Raw genomic sequence first — 21475 nt, 5'->3', positions numbered from 1 at the left:
ACAATTGGTGTCCCGCCCAGGAAGGAGCCTGGTGCCCCTTAACTCTCGCCTGTGCCCTGCTTAGCTGCCTCCTGGCCCTCCCCTCTCCTCCTCATCCCTCCATCTTCGTTCTTATGGCCTCTTTTACTGCACATCCCCACGTCCTCTTCTGCAGCGGCTTTTGGTCTGGATTCTGGATGGCTAGTCATGGTGGTTTTGGGGTTCAAAAGTGGAGGATGGAGCCAAACCCAAAAGACCACACATTGTATAACCCCCCTGCTATGAGACATCGGCACAGACAAATCACAGCCACAGAGGGCAGATTAGCAGTTGCTAGGGGCTGGAGAAGAGGGGAGAACAGGGGATGATTGCCTCATGAGTATGGGGTGTCCTTTTGGGGTAATGAAATGTTCTGGAACTAGATGGAGATGGTGATTGCACAACCTTGTGAATGAACTTAATGCCACCGAATTGTTCCTCTTAAATGGTTAATTTTATGTTATGTGGGGGGGAAATGCACACACGAGATGAAAGACAGGAAGATGGGGGTGGGGGCACTGAGATGGTCTGGCCCTCAGTGGAGGGGGAAGATCTAAAGAACTGCCAGACATCTAACCTGTAAGTAGCCCTGCCAACATTTTACCTGTATCTTACTGTCTCCTCCCGGGCCTGGATTACTTTCAAAAAGCCTTTTTCTGTTACCTTAGATTTAAGAAGCTCAAGAAGGTGGGGAGGGATGGTCCTTCCATACACAAATGGGGGTGGGGGGTCAGGTGTATTCACGGGGTGGGGGTGGCCTGGGAAATGGCAGTCCCACCAGACTGAAAAGGCCTTTGCAAGGAGCTAGAGAATAGGGTGGGGGCTCTGGGAGGTGGGGGGGCAGGTCTCTGGAAGAGCCGCCACCCATTTGTGTCTCTTCCCCTTTTTTCCACTAAGCTGTGAAGGGTCCACGTCCCGCAACTCGAAACATATATGAGCGCCTTGATGTCATCTGCCCCCGTGAGTACCTGACCCCCCAAGTCCCTGGCCTAACTGGGATTCTGATTGGGCCCCTCAATCCCGACTGGGGCTGTCCTGCCCCACCTTGTATCTCTCTCAATGCTCTGGAGTGGCCCCCACCCAGCACCCAGCTCCCAGCTCCCGTCTGGGCTCCTGCTTCACTCTTCAGCTTGGCTTCCTGGCCTGGGCCCCTAGGCCAGCTGTCTTTTCCCAAGTGGCCAGTTGGCTGCAAAGGTGGGATAAGGGAGCCCGTTCATTCTCCAGTGTTTCTCTGCTGGAGCCCTGTGAGCTGCCCTCCCCGGGTCAAGGCTCCTTGACCAGGCTGGGGAACCGAGCTCCCCTGACTCATATCGCCCTGTACCAGGCATTTGTGGGCATTTTATAGTGGACAAAGCACTCTCTCCTGCCTGACCTGTCCTGATCCCAGCTGGGCAGGTGGGCACTGCCAGTCCATTTGAAAGAGGGAGAGCTGAGGCAGAGCGACCCTGAGCTGAGGAATGCCAGAGCCGGGAGTCCGGGTGCCCTGCTTCCCTCCGGATGTGCCTTATCTTGGGTCACCCCTCACCCCGGAGGTTTAGGGTGCTTGTGACTGGGTGAGCTGTGATGAAGCATTTCCAGCTTAGGTTTCTCCGCTCCTTAGTCAGGTCAGCCTCTACCCAGAATGTCCTTAGGACAAACCATGGGTCTCTCTTGCCCCTCCCAGCCCTGCGCTCCAATGCCAGCATCCGCCCAGAGACTTCAGGCTCCCACTCAACGACACCAGCTCAGACTACATCTCTGCCACCCTTGACATTGCTGCCTCCGCTGATACCAAACCTGCAGGACCCCCAGCAGGCCTCAGCGTCCACCAGGCATCCAAGGCCTCAGCGCCTCTAGTCCCAGCCAGCCCGCAGCCCACCTAGGAGCCCAACCACCCGTGAGCCCTGTACCTGGTGCCCCCACCATCCCTTCCACCCCCCCTGACAGCCAAGACCAGGCGCTGAGCCTGGCCTGGGGAATGTGCAGCGGCCTGGGACATGGGGGAGGGGTCTCCATAAGGAATTCATTGTGACCTAGTGGCTGTTATCACTCTGCATATAAAGACAACGCGATCCTTCTTAGCCTACGTTACATGAAGGGCACAGCTTTCTAGGTTGAATTTTCCACTAAGCCAATCTAGTCCCTTAACCAATTCTTTTTCTGCTAATCCTCATCTAAAGCTATTTTCCATTAATTTTTAGAGAGAGTGGGGTGGGGGGGAGGAACATCGATGTGAGAGAGGCACATTGACTAGCTGCCTCTCACATGTGATTCCACCGGGATGGGGATGATACCTGCAGCCCAGGTACATGCCCTTGTCCAGAAATTGAACCCATAACTTTTTTGTGCTCGGGCCAACACTCTAACCACTGAGAAACAGTGGTCAAGGCTCCCTGACCAATTTTCAGAAAGCACAGTTAAAGTGGTTTTAAAACACTTTCTACTTTGCTGAAATGATTTCATCAGTATCAGTATCAGTTCCAGTTCCAGCCACTGCCCATTTTCTTTGGGGCCATAATTTCTAGCAGAAGTAATTTTCTCTTAGGAACCAAAGGCTACTGCATGCATTTTTTAAAAAATGTGTATTGATTATTTGCACCAGTAATTACTTTATGAAGTGAACGTTTAAAGAAATTGGCTATCTGTATTTACTTCTAATGAATCCCTGAAGGACGTGGAGCGATGCCCCTGGAAGAGTCCAGGATTGCTCTGTCCCATCCAGGGCTGGGTCCTGCACGCCCGCGAGGCGAGGCTGGTTCCCATGTGAACAGCCCCTGCGCTTGGTGGAGCAGAGCAAACTGGGAGGCCAGAACATTCCGAGCCGGCAGTTTAGTGGCCCTCGTCAGGTCGCAGAGCTGAGCTCACCCCTGCCTGCGGGCCTGCAGAGTCCACGCCCGGCTTGATTTCTTCCCTTGGGTGGCTTATCCCTTCCTCCCTTCTCCCTCTGGGCTTTCACTCCCTCACCTGTCCAGGTGTGCTCTGCCCTTTGTGCATTTCTGATCCTCCATCACATTTCACAGGCTGAAAGTCTTCCCTCTGGGTAGTATCAGACCATGACCAACCCCCCAACATCCACTAGAGGCCCCTGGGAGTGAGGTGGGGGGTGAGCTGTTGAGGGTGGGAGCCTGCCGGGGGTTGGGGGAGGAGGCACTGAGAGGCTCAAGGCTCTGCCAGGGAACTGGCATGGAGCGCTCCTAGACCTGGTGGCCATTGGAGTCCAGGGACACTGTGTGCCTGCCCCTTCCTCATGTCCCCAGCTCCTTACTGGTGACCACTCCCAGCCCTGACTTCTCTTTTCTCTCTCCAAGGACTGTGTCCAAATGGGGCCAAGCTCTTCCTGACCCAGGTCTATGCTGCCTGGGCAGACACTGGCGCTGAAGCCCCAGCCTCCATCCCCACCCACCCCCATATCACAGATGAGTATTTTTGGCAACTCCTCCCCAGAATAAAATCTTCCACCTTTCACTTTTCTGGCTGTGGCTGAGGGTGACTGACCCAGTGTCCTTTGTGGAGGGTAGCTTTGCCTGCCCCACATGAGAGTGTGAACCTGCTGGTCCCTCCTTGGCCTCATGCCAGGGTCAGCCTCTCGGAGCCACTGGAACCTCCAGGGCTGACCCTCAGCAGAGAATTGAAACCAACCTTCCCTCCTCCGCCATACTTCCCACTGTGGCAGAGTGCCCTGAGCTGCCCGGGCCGGTATGGTGGGCAGATCGGGGGTCTGTGGGCAGGGACACTGGTGTGACTTGCCCAGGGTGACAGTGAGGCCTCAGCTCTCCAGCCCCCGCCCCCGAGGCCATCCTTCTTGGTTGCTGTCCACAGGTAAGACAGCCCGGGCTTCTCCGAGGCCAGAAAGGGAGATATGGCCTGGGCTCTGGCAAACAGGAAGCTGGGGTTCCTGGAAAAGCGCCTGTGCCAGCCTTGTCCCCTGACACCCTGATGAGGGCACCCACAGGCACCTGGGCTCGCCATTCCCTGCCCCTCATATCAGTCTCCATTCAGGCCCTCAAAGCTGCCTTCTCAGCCGTTTCTCAAACCAGTGCTCTACTTGGTTCCTGTAGCCGAGGGAGTGGAGGCGGCCCAGGAATCACTGTGGAACCGTTGGCATTCTGACAGGCCCCTCAATGCTCTGGAAGGTGGGAAACCGCAGTCCCAACTGCAGCCAGCCAGGAGCAATCCTGAAAGATGGCAGTCCTCGCCCCCATGGGGTGGAGGAGGCTGGCCTTTGCCCTGGTCCCAGGATCCTTGCAGAACTCCCCCTCCCTGACCCCAGCCCCACAGGTGGGGCCTGAAGGCCTTGAACACTGGAGCGGAGGTGCTGTGCCCACTGCCAGGGCAGCTGCCTCGGGAGGGTGGCCCATCCCACCCCAGGGGCGGAAGGCGCTTGGGGAGTGGACAGAACAAGGGGTGGAGTCAGCAGAAAGGGGATTTCGGAGGGCCCTACGTCCAGATTCCCCCTCTGCAAAGGGGACCACAGCCCCAGCCTGGGACACAGTGGCAGGGCCAGGCTGGACGGGGAGTAGGGTGACCCAACTGTCCTAGTTTGCCCGAGAGTGATGGGGGCGGGCTCTGGAACTTTCCGTTTTAAGGCAGATAAATTGGTCATATGAGGTGGAAGTCATATGGGGTGGCCAGGTGTGTAGGGCTGAATGAATGAGCCTTCAGGAAAGGGAAGAAAATGCCTCTTGCCAAGCAGCGGGTCATGCCTTGAGGTGTTGCCAGAATGGAGATGCTGTGTGACCACCCTGCACCCCCAAACCAGTCCCACAAACCACTGATGCAAGTTAAAGCGTCACTAAACATTTTCTCCTTTTCAATGACCATGAACCCTAAGGTATAAACAATGACGACAGCAAATGTGTGTTCCACACAAGTTGACCTGCATGGGAAAGGCACCCCAGAACCTGAAAACGGGCTGCCAGAGGTGGCGGAGGCAGGGACTCTGAAAGCAGCCCACACGGGCCCCGTCACCATCATCTTGGCTGGCTTCACCCCTTTGTATGGATTTCGGCAAAGAGCCTCCAAACCCCCACACAATTGCCAGAGAAGGGCTTCCCTCCTTCCTCCTCTTGCTCATGGCTTCACCAGGATCCATAGAAAACGTCCCCACCAGTATTAGCAGCTGTTATTCCCCAGATAAGAAATGGCCCCAGAAAGCAGAGCAGAACTCTGCTGACAGGCTCCCAGCACCTCGTACTGTGCCATTGATGAGGCCTCGGCCGCCCCGAAGAGGACCTAGCACCCTCACCCCTAAAGAGTGGTATTCTTTTAAGGCTCATTTGGAATATGTATATTGCCCAATCATGAGTGTGCCTAAGCAACCTGAGACCTTTCCAAATGTAGAAATTGGAAACGGCTTTGCCTCAAAATATCTCCTTTTGGCCCAATCCATACAGCCTCCCCGACACTGACACTGGGAAGCAACTGGAGTCAAAGCCAGTCTGTCCTCAGATTTGAGCCCTGCTATGAAAAGCCCCTCAGAGATCCTGGGCCCCAGCAGCTCCGCCCACTGGGTTTGGGGGCAGCCTTAGGGACAGCTCGGTTTTCTTCTGAGGCACAATGTTGTTCTCAGCAAACCCTAGAAAGACCCTGGGGACCCTCAGCAGCCCTAGGAGCGTCCGTCGTCCAGAGAATATTGCAAAGGAACAAGCCCTTCTCTCTTTAAAGCTGTGTGAAGGAGGAGTCCTGCCTGCCCACAGAAAGCATTTTAGTCACCACTCACCCGCCAGGTGCCTCCCACCCCCTCTCCCCCACCCCACAGAACAGGGATTTACATCCAAAGCTCCTCCCGGGAAAGTGAGATCCCTTTCAGAGATTCCACCTGATTCCAAGACAAGCCAGGAGTTGCCACACACACACATTCTGGTGGCCAGTGGAGTGGCTGGCTGGTCAAGGGCAGGCTGGCTGTGTCCTCACTGAGATGGTCCACTTCAGCCTGCTGTGGCCATGAGGGAACTTCAATGTCACAAATTTCCAAGATAAGACAGAAGTGAGGATTTCATGTAAACAATCCTCATTTGAAAATGCTGGCAGACAAAACAACAACAGAAACACCCCAACACACTACTCAAGTCAAACAGCACACTTATGGGACTGTGAGTTTGCAACCCCCTAAGACAGTGTTTCCCAAAGTGTGGTACGCGTACCCCCCAGGGCAGGGGTCTTCAAACTACGGCCCGCGGGCCACATGCGGCCTGCAGAGGAGTCTGATCCGGCCCGCCAGGTTTTTTGGGCAGTGAGCGCAGCCGAGGTGTTACAGTAGGAATTAGTAGTTCATATAGTCCGGCCCTCCAGCTCTCTGAGGGACCGTGATCTGGCCCCCACTTTAAAAAGTTGAGGACCCCTGCCCCAGGGGTACACGTTGCACCAGAGTTTGGTGGGGTATGCACTGCACCATGCTTAGCTGCGCCTAATTCTACGTTCTGATGAGTACGAGGGGTACTCAGCGTTACGAAAATTATAGAAGGGGTACACATATGGCAAAAGTTTGGGAAACACTGCCCTAAGACAACCATGCCCCCACTTTTAATGGCAGACCAGAGGGTGCAGCCACTTCCTGTCCTCAGGCCAGGTTGTCATTCCCAAATGCTGCCACATCCCTCATCAGAAATGAGATAGAGCTCAAATCACATTCCTTTAAGCAAATTCATGGATGCAAATGATGTTTTTAAAGTGGAATTTTGGAAACAGTCATTTGAAGCTCAAGTCTGGTGGTCATGTAGGTGACCCAGCCCAGAAGGGGGTGGACTTTGAGGTGACAAGACCAATTTCCCAGGAGGTGCCTGAAAGTCATCGGAGATTCAGCCTAACCTGGCTGTAAATATCCGTTCCATTGGTATTCCAGCACCTTTACTTTTTAGCCTGCTTACACTTGAATAGATGGTTATTGATGCCTCGTTTTATTCCTGAGCTTCCAGGCTTGGGGAAGCTAACATTCCTGGTTCTCCGTGTGACATGTTTGAGGGCCTGTGGCATTTGCATAGGCCTACCTCTGGCTCCCCTTGAGTTTGGCCAGCTCACTTCTGCAGCCATAACCTTGCCCGGAGATGTTCAGCCAGGGGTCTCCAGGCCCACCTGGCAGGGCCACTCTCTGCATTGCTGGAAAGTACCCGAGTCCCCAGCTCCAGCTCCAACTCCAGCCCTGCCCTCTGCTTCCTCCTGCTCTGGGTCCCACCTTGCCCACTTTTTAAAAGTTGTTATCAATGGGCCCTCTTCCAGAACGGTTGCCTCAAGCACCCAAGGAACCCTTATGCTTTGTAAGTTTGGATCTGGGCCCTGTGGGGTGGGGGAGGGGGGATGGGAGGCACCTGGCGGGTGAGTGTTGACTAAAATGCTTTCTGTGGGCAGGAAGGACTCCTCCTTCACACAGCTTTAAAGAGAGAAGGGCTTGTTCCCCTGCAATATTCTCTGGACGATGGACGCTCCTAGGGCTGCTGAGGGTCCCCAGGGTCTTTCTAGGGTTTGCTGAGAACATTGTGCCTCAGAAGAAAACCGAGCTGTCCCTAAGACTGCCCCCAAACCCAGTGGGCGGAGCTGCTGGGGCCCAGGATCTGGGAAAGGTATGTGCTGGGTGGGAAGCACTTGGGAGCTATTTTACCTTTAAAGACAGCTTTGACGTAATTAATGCTACAATGCCCATCTTTTAAAGTGTGCAATTGAATGGTTTTTATTTTTTTAACTTTATTTCTCATTAATAGCTCTTAAGGAATTTTAATAAAATCTTTTTATTGATTTGAGAGGGAGAAATAGAAACATCAATGATGAGAATCATTGATCAGCTATCTCCTGCCCAACATCTCCACGCCCCCCTAACCTCACCCCTCGCACTGGGGACTGAGCCCACAACCTGGGCATTTCAAATGCCCTTGGCTGGAATCAAACCTGGGACCCTTGAGTCCGCAGACTGATGCTCTATCCACTGAGCCAAACTGGCTAGGGCAGTGGTCGGCAGACTTATTAGTCAACAGAGCCAAAATTTTTAAACTTAAAACTTCTTCTAATGCCACTTCAAAATACCCGCCTAGGCCATGGTATTTTGTGGAAGATCCATACTCAAGCGGCCAAACAGCCGCATGTGGCTTGCGAGCTGCAGTTTGCTGACCATGGGGCTAGGGCAATTGAATGGTCTTTAACTTGTTCACAAGTCAATCAACAATATTCTGGGAGTGTTTAAAACTATGCTGTCAGGCCTGGCCAGCGTGGCTCAGTGGTTAAGCATCAACCTATGAACCAAGAGGTGGCAGTTCTATTCCCAGTCAGGGTGCATGCCCGGGTTGCAGGCTCGATCCCAGAGAAGGGTGTGCAGGAGGCAGCCATCAATGTTTCTATCCCTCTCCCTAAACTCAATAAAAACTCATTTTAAAAAATATATAAAACTATACTGTCAGGGCCACCCCCACTCCAGGAATTCTGAAACTGGAGGAATCTAGAGGTTCTTGTCTTTTCAGAGCCCTAGGAAGGTCTGCTGTGTAGCCAGCCATGAGCCCAGCCTTGAGCAGGGACTCTCTGAGGAAGAATATTCTGCCATCTTTATAGACAGTTTGATTGTCACACCTGGGGGTGCTACTAGCATCTACTGGGTAGGGACTAGGATGCCTACATGGTAGAGTGACCCAGCACCAACGTCTACAGGAAACTCAAATCCCTTTTAGCCTAATGTGACCCCCTGGGACCTCCAGACACAGCCCACATGGCCCCCAGAAACAAAAATGGGCCTCACCTCCAACAGACCAGCACTTACCAGGGACATTTCTCAAACTGGGCCCTGAGGTCTGATCTCTAACAAGCCCCAGGTGCTGCTGCTAGTCTGAGGACCACTCTGAGCAGCGAGGGTGTGGTTCACATTCAGATCACAGGGGCCTGCCTGGGGTCTAGCCCTGTTTTCTCCAGGATGGCAAATTCTAGATGGTGCTCCATCTCCTAGCGTTCCTTAACATACAGCCACCCCAGTAATTAGCTTTCTGGGAGAGCCCAGGCTCGCTCACCCAATACAGCTGACGACCCAAAAATGCTTGCCTCTACAAAGAATGTTCTTCCATCCAAAAGAAGCTGCTCCTTGTGTAGAGCTGTGTCCTCTCTGGAACTGAGAGGCTGTTGGAAAGTGGGTTTCAAGGTGAGGACATACTTCCGGAATGTAAGCAACCACTCAAGTGGGGCCCAGAGGTCGGTCTTCAGTGACAGCCAGAGTAAACTGTCATCCCAGATGGGCTTGTCAGGAGCCTGTCCAGGATGAGTGGGTGGAGACAAAGCTGGGTAGTGGTATCTTTGCTGAGAAGCACAACCCCATCCTTGGGAACAAAGGACTCTCCAACCCAGAAACAATCCTCGTAGGACTGAGGTGCCCAGACAATTAGGGAGTGAGGTCTGTTAGTGAGAACTGCAGAGGGCCCCAGGCAGCCTACCCCCAGTGTGGGTAGCCCAGGGTAGTGTGGAGCATCTGGCTTTTCCTTAGGGCTAGAGTAGGTACCAGCCCAGCCCAGCCCAGCCCAGCCCAGATCCACTGCCTGTTCCCCCAAAGTGGCCTGTTTCCCTATTAACCAATGGTTTGAGCACTGGATGGACTCTGCCCCCGCCTGGTCCTGTCCCTAGCCCTCACTGGCTCTGAATTTAAGCCTGAGGACTGTGGCCGGCAACTCCCCAGGGGAAGGCCCTGCCCCACCCAGCAAGTTTGCTGGAGGTTGGGCCTGAGGGTCCAGCCCTCAGAGAGCCACTGGGGCCTGGAGACAGGAAGAAAGGTCTTTATGTGAAAACTCCAGCAGACCGGAAGGCAGTTGTTAGCCCTGGAGGTCTGGATCCCTCTAGCCAGAAAGGGGGAAGGGTGGGCAGACAGAGGCTGGGATTCTGGGAACACAGGCCAGAAACCAACTTCATGGGAAAAGCCTTGGATAGGGGAAAGATTCCAGTGCATGTTGTGGATGAAAAGACAGCAACGCACAGGAGCAGTGCGGGACTGGAGGGCAGCCCTCTGTTCTGGGCTCAGTTTGCACCCTCCCCCCACAAAGAGCCAGCTGGCAGCAAAGCTTAGGATTAAGAGGCAAGACCACAGAGCCTGGTGGTGGTTTGGAACTCTTTCTTCTCCTTTGTTAAAAGGGGGAAAGGAAATGGGTATGAGGTACCCCGGGCTCTGGGCAAGGCATGCAGGCAGTCCCAGCAGGCAGGCACTGGGGCATGGGTGGGAAGAGTCCTGGAGTTTCCCACAATCCTTTTCTCTGCAGGGAACAGGAAGGCTAGCTGCTGAGTGGGGGAAGAAGAGGGCCCTGGGGAGGGGGGCAGCAGGCAAGGGACTCAGGGTTCACTCTAACATGCAAAGTCCAGCTGCCCCATAAACTAGGTTGCTTTTTGAGTAACATACGTATAAATACACAGACACAGCCACACGCACACATGCGGAGAAGGCTCTGCATTCCCGAGGGTGGGGATCTAGGCCTGCCTGCCCCCAAGGAGCTCCACGGTAGGAGCCAGGCAAGTGTCCGCAGCCTCCTGAGGTGGGGTGAGTCCTCTGGGAAAGACTGTTTGGTCTCTGAAGTTCTGTTCACCAGCACCCAGGTGATCTGAACCAAATCCATGCAAGCTGGGTGCTGTGTGCCTGCACTTCTGCATACTTGCTGGCAGCCTGTGTGCTGGCACAGGGGGTCCAGTCTCTCCCCTCCAGGGCTCCAGGGAATGGGGGTGCAGGCAGAGGGTAAAGGGGGCCAGTGGAGACGTCTTCTCCCCCGCCCCACGGGGTCCTGGCCTCCGGGAGGGGGGAGGGGCCTCCCTTATCTCTCAGCCTCCATGGCAGGGTGGGCCCTTGGTTCTGAGGCAGCTTGTTGGGGGGCCAAGGGTGGCCAGTCTGACGCGGGGGAAGGGGGTGCTGGAGTCCACAGGGGCGGCTGCTGCGGCTGGTGGTGTTGTGGTCCCCCTGGGGGTGAGGCCACCATTGGCCAGCTGGGTGCTGCAAAGCTGCCGGTGGCACCGTGGGGCAAGTGCGGCGGGGGTGATGTGGCCGTGGCAGCCATTGGGCTACCGCTGCCGCCGCCACCGTGGAAGCTCTCAGAGGCCTTGAGACGGGAGAACATGGTGAGGGCATCTGGGAAGTTGGGAGGCGTTGCAGGGGTGTTGGCGGGAGTGCACATCTGTGGGGAGGAGAGCAGAAAGGGTGGGGTGAGCACTCTTTCTGGGAGGCCCCCGATCTCCCAATGGCTCCTAGCTAGAGACACATGCCCCTTGCCCCCCAGTCCCCCAGTCCACGGCTCACAAAGGAAAGGGGCGGTGCTGAATGGGCTGGCCTGCTACACCTGCTGGTGGCTCTGAGAAGGTCCTGTCCAGTGGCCCCTCCGTGGCCAAGGGCCACTGCAGCGCACCCTGGAGACCCTGCCACAGCTGCCCCTGAGGCCAGAGGGGACACTTACCATCTGGTGGTGGTGATTGTAGGGAATGTTGGTCTCCTGGAAAAAGGCGCTGAGGGCCGTCTGTGGGGAGAAAAGCCCAAGCTTACTCTCAGCCCCTGCCTGACCCCGCTGCTCCCCTCCTTCCTTCCCAGGCTCTCTGGGACTTGATGCCACCTTGGGCCTGTCACCACTCGTGCCTTACCTCCTTCCAAGGAGGCCCCTGGGCAGGCTTGGGGGGGGGGGGTGCAGACCCTCACAAATGTCTACCATCTGGACGCCAGGGGCCTCCAATTTGCACATACATACCTGGTGTCAGCACTGTGACTTGGGTGGCAGGTAATATTCTGGTCAGTCTCACGGGGAAAGGCCTCCCAGAGACCTCAGCCCAACTATCACCAACTCCATGGACAGTAAGCCCCTACTCCCCTCTGAGCCAAGGCCCCTGGATGTCAAGTCTGTGACCCATCTGTCCCTCTCCTTGGCTGACCAAGGAACTCCACCCTTGTCTGGGCCTCAGTTTTTTTCCATCTACAACACAAAGAGAGTGAACTAGGTAGCTTCCAAGTTCCCTCCCTTGCAACAGTGACCTCCTAAGATCTGTGGTTCCAGCTGGGAGAGCCAGAGTTAAGTAGGATGGTCTGGTTTGCACTTCCTGCCCCGCTCACCTGAGTCTCCAGCGGGATGTTCTCAAGGTGACAGAGCAGAAGGATGGCAGAGATGCGGTTTATACCCAAGACTGTGAGGAAAGGGGGATGAAAGCTGGCCTGGGTCAGACCAGCTCATCTGGAGACCCTGGGACTGGAGCGAGGGGGCTCCAGTGTGGCCTCTAAGAGCCCCCAGGGAAGTGCTGGCATTTGGTGTGTCCTGGCTCAGCCTCTGCAGGAGGGCGTCAAAGAAAATAAGGAAACCAGCTGCTCTTGCGAAAGTACTTGGTGAGGGAAAGCGTCAAGTGTGTGAAGGGTCTGGCATGTCTTGCCAAGTCCGAGGCCCAGCTCTAAGCAGCCCCTGCCATTCTCATTCTTCCCATCACCACCCCCTCAGATTGGCCTCCCACAGGCCAGCGTTGCCCGTCCCCTCCCCCACCCCTAACATACCCAGAGACCCAACCTGGCTCCCAGGGTTTCCCTGGGGTTTTTGTAATTTTCTTAAAGTACAATCAAATGAATTATTCCGGGCATTTCCTGCTGAAAAACCCCACCTGTGTCACCAAATAGGGTGTGGGAGCTGGGGGAAGGGAGTACTGGTTTCTAGGCACCTCCTCGTGACCCCCAGCCCCACCCATGGAGCCCCAGGGACACACCCAAACCATTCTTCTCCTAACAGCAGCTCCAAGGCCACTGAGTGCGAGAATTTCAGGGAAAAACATTTGCCCCACCCCTTAGAGCAGACAGAAGTTCCTCCTTTCCCTGCAGCCTCTGTCCCCATTAACACCTGAATCACAGAGAATATGACCCAAAAAGACAGCCTCCAGCTGGCTGGGTCAGACCCTCAGTAAGTAGGCTGCCAGCTGTGGCAGAGGAGGCAGAAGGGGGTTAGCCATAAAGAACCTCTCATTCACTCCCATCCTGAGACCTAAGGTTTGGGTGGGGGTTCATGACCCATTTCACCTTAAGTGAACCTTCCTGTATTCATATTCCCGTTTTACAGATGGTGAAACTGAGGCTCAGGGAACCCGGGGCACTGGGGTCCTACCCCTGGGAGGCCATCAGAGCCCCCAGTCTACAAGCTGCTCTTGCCCCTGCTTGAGATCAGAGTTTCCCCCCAGACATTTCAATCCTCAAAACCACACTTTCAATTCCTGTGATCTATCCACACCAACCTACACTGCCTGAGGGACCACCAAGCTATTGCCAGGCTCTGTGGGCTGGACTCGGAGTACCCGCCCACTGGACACCTGCCTGCCCAGCCCCAGGCAGGAAGGGAGCCATGTATGCAGATGTGGGATTCAAGCAAACTGCCATGAATGTGGTTTTGCAAGTTTTGCTACATCCAGCCCCAGAGACAAGAGGGCTGATTAGGAGGCTTCTTGCAGGGTGTGGCTGCCAGCCCTGAGGGTGGGGGGCTATTGCACCCCCAAGTTACAAAGGAAAAAACTGAGGCCAGAGAGGGGAGATGACCTTCCCAGAGAGAGATGGAGAGCATCTTCTGGAGTGAGGGTCACACAGTCATCAGATCTCTGATAGGAAGCAAGGATCCTTGGGGTGGATAGACCACTTCAGCCTGTTCCAACTTTCACTTGGGAATTCTGTCTCCTTCCAACTCCCAGGAAGCTCTCTTGGCTCCTGGTCCTTCCTGCAAGCCCAAAACACTTTTCCTGGGCTGGCTCCCCATGGGGAGCTAGGCTCTTGGGCCCCTGCTGGGCACAGAGTACAAATGCCTGAGGCTGGGGGCCCTTACACCTGTGAGGAATGGAGCTCAAGCGGCTCTGGCCTCATCCCTAGATACTACCTTGAATTATTCCTGGGGCAGCTGAGTTAGGAAAGGTAGCTTCTTGGTAGCACAAGCCTGGGCACTAGTGCTCTATGGGGCAGGGAGGCCTGGGGCAGGGGCGATAGGGGAGAGGAGGGCAGGGAGGAGGCGGTGAGGGCTGAAGCTACTGAACGCACACCACGCACGCCTGCACTCTGCAAATAGAGTCCCCTGCCAACAGAGGAGGGCCCCAAGACAGCACCGTACACTCGGGTGTACATACACGCATGTCCACTAGCTCTAACGCGGCGACGTGTATGTGCACGGAGCACACACCCCGCGCCCGCGCCCCAGGTGGACGGCGTGTTTACACTCGCCAACATGCCCACACGCAGCGTGGCGCGTGCGTAAATACAAACGCACATGCACGTTGGCACACGCGCGTCTGGGCTGCCCACCAGGCACGCAGACCCACGCACGCAGGGCGACTCCGCCCGTGGGCTCCGGGGCTCCTCAGACCCAACCCCGAGGCCCGGGGAGGGGGGACCGAAGGCGGGCAGAACACGTCCCGCTCGACCCAGGCCTGGGGCGTCCTCCTTCCGGCCGCCAGCCCCACGGTGTCCCGGCCCCAGCGCCGCCCCGCCCTGGCCTTAGCCGGGACAAAAGTGGGGGTTCCCCCGCATCCTCACCGCCCAGGACCTTAGTGTCCGAGATTCGGGGCCCGGAGGGGGCGAGCCGCCCCTCCGGCTCACCCCGCGTTTCCGGGCGGCGTTTCCGGGGCCTCGTCAACTCGGCCGCGGCGCTAGGCCCGCCAAGCCCGCCGCGTGAGCGCGCTGGGACTCGGACCCGAGCACGCGATCAGGGACAGCGGGTCCGGAGCACGCCCCCTCGCACCCCGGCCCCCGCGGGGCGCGCACCGCGCGTGTCCACACCGCACACACCCCACGGGCCGGCCCCCAGCCCCGGCCCCAGGCTCCCCGGCGCTCGGCCGCGCACCTCGAACTGCCAGTGGGCCGCCTGCAGCAGCTGCTTCGCCTGGTCGGCCGCACAGCCGGCCGTCAGCACGAACTGATTGATCATGACCTGGTGCTTAAGCTCATCCATGTTCACGGACATGGCGCCGCCAACGCCGCGCTGCCCGCTCCTCCGCTTCACGCGTCCACCATTAGCGAGCCGGCTCCGGCTAATACAAATATTTACTGTGCGGCTCTGACTCACCGAGCCTCGCCTGGCTCCGGGGCCGCGGGGGGCATGCTGGGAGATGTAGTCCGCCCGCGCCCGCCCGCGCGCCCTCGGGGGCTACGGGCCCAACTGTCCGGCGCCGCCCGGCGCCTACTGTGTGCAGGGGCGGGCCGTGGCCAGAGCTGGGCATCCGCGCCTCTGCCCTGGTACTAACGGGGGTCGGCTAGGCGGAGGCCAAAGGTCTTTGTCAAGACCCTGACGAACCCGGGTGTGGTTGGCATATCTGGGACCTTCCCCAAAGGTTCTTTGGGGAAGAGGACCCTAACAGTTTCGGCACAAATCGGAAGCACTAAGCCGCGAGGCCCAAGAGATCTGGCAAACAGTAGGCGTCTATATTCATTCAGAGAATAAACTTTTACCCCTTTAAAACTCTGCTCAAAACCACCGCCTCCAGGAAGCCTTCCAAGTCTTCCCCAACACTCCCGAGCGCATCGCGCACTTGGGAAGCGGGTACCTCCCTGGCCTGGCTCTTGGTCAGGTACACAGTAGGCCCGAGCAACTCCTGGGGTTAGGTAGGAACGGCATCCTGGATGGACAGCCGAGGCCGGCAGTCTGTAGCCTCGAGGTTCCTCCCCTGCGACGGTCCCACTTTCCCACCCAAAATCTGGTGCTCTCCGCCGGAAACCTCGCCCTTAACGTGCCGGCGCTAGGACCGCACGGAGCCGGTTCCGGAAAAGGCCCCGAACTCCTGTACCCAGAATGCTCCAGTTTATTTGCAACATACGGCCCCGAGTGACGTCAGGTGAGTGAGGCTCCGTTTCTGCCAATGGGCGACCGCAGGGTGTTAGGACCTGGCCATATTAGGTAAACAAAGCTGGCTGCCCAATGCGGTGGCATTTGGGGCGGGCGCTGAGTCCGAGCGGACCTGTGTGTCACGTGGCGGGCAGGGGCGGGGCTGAGGAGCGCTGGGGTGGGGCGCTGCGAGCAGTGTTTACTGCCCTGCACGCGCCGCTTCCGGTTGACCTCTGGGTTCTACGGTCCCGGGTCCTGGGTTGGGCATGGGGCGGGAGGTGTGGATGGCAAGCTCGGGACGGGGAGTCGAGAAGCCCCGGGAGGAGGAGTGGCTCGGTAACCGCTCTGAATGACCTTGTCCCGGTTCCTCGTTTCCTAGGCCAGTTTTAGTTGTTGGGCCCTTTACTCTATACTGGGCTCTGACGTGACCCGGGTGCAGAGAGAGAGCAAACCCAAGAGGGGTCGGCTGGTGGAGGGGGTTAGAGTGGGGGCGAGTGTCAAAAATCCCAAGGATAAATGAATTGCAAGTGTGGAAAGTGCTCTCAGGAAACATACCAGTGGTGAGTTAAAGGCCACTGAAGGGTTTTAATAGATCTGGTCCGTTATCCACATTAGAATCACTGGCTGTGGCAGTGTGGGGACCAGATGTTGACCGAGGGATCCAATGGGCTCGGGGGATGTTCTGGATGTGTTTGGTTCTAGGGGAGCCTGGCCCTGCCCAGGGTCTAACCCGGAAGAATTGGATTGAAATGGGGGAAGGAGGGAGGGACTGCCTCACACTGGGTGGGGCGGATGCCTCACCCTCTCCCCTTCCCTCTTTCCCCACCCCCCCCTTCCCTGCAAGAGGTGGGGAGTAGAGACTTGCAGTGCTTTCTCTGCGGTGCTTTTCCTGGATCTCTCAACCCTTCCAGTGGCCAGTGGGAGGAGGATGGGGGACGTGTGGACGGCCTGAAAGATCCCAGATTTGTGAGGGCTTGGGGAAGCTGGTATATGTGGTGGAGGAAATCCAGGCCTGCTAGAGTGGGGAGCTTGATTCATTGGCTGAAAGAGGACTCATTGTCCTCTTCCAGTAGGTGCTTCAGCCCTGGCTGAAGTCACCTGTCCACTGGCCTTCTGCCTTATAGAGATCACTCAGTCTCCACCATTTTTTCCAAGCCCTGATGGTGCCGGAAAATTTCTGCTCTGATTAAGATAGATGTGTGCCCATGGACTGAAGGGTCCTGGGTTTGATTCTGGTAAAGGACACATACCTTGCTTGTAGGCTCCCCAGCCCTGGTCAGGGTGCCAATCAATTGATGTGTCTTTCTCACATCGTTGTTTCTGTCTCTCCCTCTCTCTTCCACTGTCTCTAAAAATCAATGGAAAAATATCCTCAGGTGAGGATTAACAACAACAAAAAAGAATGGCCCCTCCCTCTGCGCCAGTATCTCTCAGTGGCTAAATGTCAACCATGAACCAAGAGTTGACTAGTTCCATTTCCAGTAGGGGGCCTGCAGTCAATGTCTAGCATCATTAACATGAATTAATGGGGGCAAAGTACCCAGCACATGATAGGCAGCTCTGCGTATAGGTACTGTTATCATTGGGACAGCAACAGGGCATGGTGGAAGGTGAACAAGGTCTGGAGCCAGACAAACCTGGTTGCCAGGCTTGGCGTTGCCACTTAATGACTGATATTGGGCAAGTTCAGTTTCCTCATTTGTAGAACTGCAGGTGAGAGCCAGGAGCTCTCCCAGGACTGCTATGGAGGAATGCCGATGAGGAGCTCAACATGGGCCTGGCATTCAGCAAACCATTTCTAGTACTCACCTCTTTGCCTCTGTCTAGTGAGTCCAAGCCCATTTTACAGATAAGGAAACTGAGGCTGGAATCCAGGACTCCTTACACTTTTGCCAGTGTTCAGGGCGCTTGAAGAAGAGCAGGCATGCAGCAAGCAAGCAGGATGTGTTTGTGGCAAGGGAGGGTGAGTGTTGGCAGGGCCTACTGGGGGCTTTTCTTGCTGAGGGAGGCAGAAAGTACCTGCCCCCCCCTCATCCAGGCACCACTCAGGTACCTGCACAGGCTTGTTCAGCCCAGACTGGGGTGGGGTAGGTGGGGCTGGCAAAAGCAAAGGTCACCCCTCTGGCCCCTACAGTCCCCCAGCTGGCTTGTTTTCCAGGAGCAGCAGAGAAGTAAAAAACTTTGTTTTCAGCCTGGCTACAAAGTGTACTTTGGCTTCTTTAGCAGGCTCAGATGGGGGCTGCTAGCTGAGGCCAATAGATGAGGGATGAAAAAGTAAGATGCATTTCAGGCAGTGCCCTCATCTTTTCTGAGGTCCAGACAGATGAGGGCCTTGCCAAAGTTGGCATAGCCAGTTCACAGAGGTGCAGGGTCGTGGCCTTCTCAGCATCCCTTGGCCTCCTTCTCGCCACCTCCCCCATTCTTCCAATCATTCCACGGATGTGCTTATCAGAGCACAAGAATGGATAGTTGAGGATCCTGCCCTCTCATGAGGCTTGAGAAGTGTAGACTTGAGGGACTCACCCCTGGAGGTCATGAACTGTGCCTAGAGCCTGTGTGTATGTGTGTATGTGTGTGTGTGTGTGTGTGTGTGTGTGTTAATCCTCACCCAAAGATATTTTCCATTAATTTTTTTTTTTTTTTTTTTTTTTTTTTTTTTTTTTTTTAGAGAGAGAGAGTGGAAGGGAGGGAAGAGACAGAGCGAGAGAAAGAAACATTGATATGCGAGAGACACATTGATTGGTTGCCTCCTGCATTTGCCCTGATTGGGGCCAGGGATTAAGCCTATAACCAAGGTATAGGCTCTAGACCAGAATAGAACCCAGGACCTTTCAGTCTGTGGGCCAAAGCTCTATCCACTGAGCCAAATCCTCTCCCTCTCCCTTCCTCTCTGAAATAAAATATATATTTAAAAAAATGCATAAATAGGTGGAACAACAAGACAATGTGTTTTTCTGTTTCACATGACTCAATACTGGCTGATCTCTGTTCCCATACTCTTCCCTTTACTTGATTCTAGCCACGCTGGCCTTTGAGCTCAGAAATCATAATCAGCTCTGTGCTGCCTCAGAGTCTTTGTCCATGATGTTCCCCCTGCCTGGAACCTGGCTTAACCCCTCAGAGTTTGCCTGGTTAGCTCATATATTTCAAGTCCTGGCTTAAATGTAACCTCCTCAGAGATGCCTTCTTTCCCCTCACTCCCCTATCAATAGAAGATCTCTCATTGTTATTTCATATCATCTCAATCCATTCCCCCATAGAACCCACCACACCTTGTATTCAGATACTTCTTTTAAAAAAATCTATTTTATTTATTTTTTACAGAGAGGAAGGGAAAGGGATAGAGAGCTAGAAACAATGAGAGAGAAACATGGACCAGCTGCCTCTTACACACCCCCTACTGGGGATATGCCCACAACCAATGTACATGCCCTTGACCCAAATCGAACCTGGGACCTTTCAGTCCTCAGGCTGATGCTCTATCCACTGAGGCAAACCAATTTCAGCTATGTACTTATATATATATATAAGTTGATATATATATATATATATATAGTTGATTTTTTACAGAGAGGAAGAGAGAGGGATAGAGAGTTAAAAAACATTGATGAGAGAGAATCATCGATCAGTCCGCAGGCCGACGCTCTATACACTGAGCCATACTGGTTTCAGCTCATGTAATACTTTAAACTAGGGGTGTCGAACTCAATCAGAGAAGGGGCCAAAATCTAAAATCCAGCCTAAATCGCGGGCCAAATGGTTTACTGAACAGTCATAAACTGTCATTGTGATGGAAACGCAGCAGAGTGCAGTGATGACAGCGCGGTGCGGGCCACATTGCAAGGCCTGGTGGGACGGATTTGGCCCGCGGGCCTTGTGTTTGACACATGTGCTTTAAACAATAAAGAATTTAAATTAAAAAAAGAAAGGGACTGTCTCCCAGTTGGGCATAGATAAACACAGAAAAATACACCACAAGTCCAAAGCTCTATTAGGAGGAATGTTTAATTAGCCAAAAAAAAAAAAGTGTCTCCATGGAAATGACTCCCTGGCCCAGGATCCATGGGGAGGACGTGCCCTTTAGGTTATTTTTTCAATGGGAACATCAGGGTCTTCAGTATTCTCACTCCCTCCCCACAGAGTGGGAGGTTGGTATATCTACACAGAGAATCAGTGCTGGTCTATATACAAATGTTATGTGATTCAACAGAAATAAATTTAAAGGAAGATCACATGGGGTGGGGGTGTTTTCAGGGGACAAGAGATATGAAATCTGGCACACTGGAGCCTTCCTGTTTCTGAGGTGGCACGTCTCTTAAAAGAAGTAGCCTGGTTCAAATTCCAGCTTTACCACTTATATACTATGTGACCTGCGTGGGGTACTTCACCTCTCCCAGCCTCACTTTTCTGTAAATTGGGAATGAAAATGGGACTGATATTAAAGAATTAAATGAAAATATGTGCAAAGCCCTCAACACCATGTCTGGAATGTAGTAGGGGCTCACTAAAAAGGGTCTTAGTTGTGGAGCAGAGAGATTTAATCAAGCTCTCCCAAGACATGGCCTCTCCCTCACAATCATCCAACTCTTTCCTTTCTTTATTAGTTTTGGCTTCCTGGTCCCCCGACAACAGAAGGAAGCATTCTGGATTCTGGCCTCTAGAAAGGTAAAAGACTAATTTTAATGTGGACTGTGGTGAACTTATCGTTTGAGACTCTTAGCTAGCCACTGCCCTCCTTAGTTACTTTCTGGATACAGCAGGTTCTACTGGGGAAGTCACTTTCTTCTGGGAACCTCTGTTTCTCAACTGAAAAGTAGATAAAAAACAAAGCCCCTGTTTCCTGCTTACTGAGTTTTATGTAAGTCAAAAGCCAGAAGCCAGGCCCGCCTGGCTCAATGGTTGAATGTTGACCTATGAACCTGGAGGTTACAGTTGGATTCTTGGTCAGGTAGGGCACATGCCTGGATTGCAGGCTCTAACACCAGTGTGGGGTGTGCAAGAGGCAGTCAATCAATGATTCCTCTCATCGATGTTTCTCTCTCTCCCTCTCCCTCTTTAAAATCAAATATATATATGATATATGCCAGGAGAATTCATTGCAACCTGCAAAGTTTTAATTCTGACCTTATATGCAGACCCCCTTACTTCATGCTTCAGTTTCTCTACTTGTAAAAAGGGGAGAGGTCTACTGCCTCTTTGGTAGGGGAGGTGTCGCTTTAAAATTATGTGTTATTGTTCTGGACGTAGAATCGGAAAGATGCCTTGAATTTTGGAAAAGGATAAGGTCTTGGACCATCTCTCCAGGTAAGCTTGGGGTGGCAAGTAAATGCGTGCCCTCTGCTGGCCAGGACAGGAGATGAACCCAGGGAAGCGGGGAGTGCCACGGTGGCTCAGGGAGATATTTCAGAGAGGGGTATAGTAAAGGTGGATAAATAAAAGGGTCTGCATGTGAACGGATTATTAGGAGGCTAAAGAGTTACAACGTTGGTGCAGTGCTTGGAATGCAGAGGGAAGGGCAACTTGCGTGGTGGTTGACGGTCCCGCCTCTCAGGTTTGTCCAGAGAAGTTCCCTTTGGTTTGTCCCGGAGCGCTTGTCAACAACTTCAGAGGACCTGGGCGAGGAGCACCCTGGGAAATGTAGTTGATTAGGCGCGCTCTTTCCGCGCGTCAGCCCGGTGCCCTCGGAGGCAAGGGGACTCCATTTCCCGAGATGCCTTGGACCGGGGGCG

General features: G+C 54.5%; 2 protein-coding genes and 1 pseudogene across 2 annotated transcripts in view; 1 reads left to right on the top strand and 2 right to left on the bottom strand.

Annotated features, from left to right (window-relative positions):
• CUNH16orf96 (chromosome unknown C16orf96 homolog) overlaps positions 1-3462 on the top strand; it is a 64554-nt gene extending 61092 nt beyond the window's left edge. The window contains exons 16-18 of the mRNA XM_045571322.1: positions 916-978; positions 1682-1894; positions 3306-3462. Of these exons, the coding sequence (XP_045427278.1) occupies positions 916-978; positions 1682-1854 (236 nt within the window). The 3' untranslated portion in view covers positions 1855-1894; positions 3306-3462. The remainder of the gene's footprint in view (positions 1-915; positions 979-1681; positions 1895-3305) is intronic.
• Positions 3463-8007: 4545 nt separating this feature from the next.
• Positions 8008-10751, bottom strand: LOC118703360 (annotated as a pseudogene).
• Positions 10751-14998, bottom strand: UBALD1 (UBA like domain containing 1). The gene is made up of 3 exons (XM_036410279.2): positions 14769-14998; positions 11385-11444; positions 10751-11108 (listed from the first exon to the last, which is right to left on the bottom strand). The coding sequence occupies exons 1-3, from the start codon at positions 14886-14888 to the stop codon at positions 10752-10754; spliced, it is 537 nt and encodes a 178-aa protein (XP_036266172.1). The 5' UTR covers positions 14889-14998; the 3' UTR covers position 10751.
• Positions 14999-21475: the final 6477 nt, after the last annotated feature.

Source organism: Pipistrellus kuhlii, unplaced genomic scaffold (assembly GCF_014108245.1).
Source record: "Pipistrellus kuhlii isolate mPipKuh1 unplaced genomic scaffold, mPipKuh1.p scaffold_m20_p_4, whole genome shotgun sequence".
Classification (NCBI taxonomy): domain Eukaryota; kingdom Metazoa; phylum Chordata; class Mammalia; order Chiroptera; family Vespertilionidae; genus Pipistrellus; species Pipistrellus kuhlii.
Note: the sequence above shows the minus strand (reverse complement) of the source record. Positions and strands in the feature narration are given on the sequence as shown.

What these genes read in the sequence shown, in the direction of transcription:
- UBALD1 (XM_036410279.2), bottom strand. Translation starts at nt 14,888, where the DNA reads ATGTCCGTGAACATGGATGAGCTTAAGCACCAGGTCATGATCAATCAG. An exon ending in CGGCCCACTGGCAGTTCGAG is followed by an intron (nt 11,445 to 14,768) that starts GTGCGCGGCCGA and finishes TTCTCCCCACAG; the next exon opens with ACGGCCCTCAGCGCCTTTTT. An exon ending in ACAATCACCACCACCAGATG is followed by an intron (nt 11,109 to 11,384) that starts GTAAGTGTCCCC and finishes TCCTCCCCACAG; the next exon opens with ATGTGCACTCCCGCCAACAC.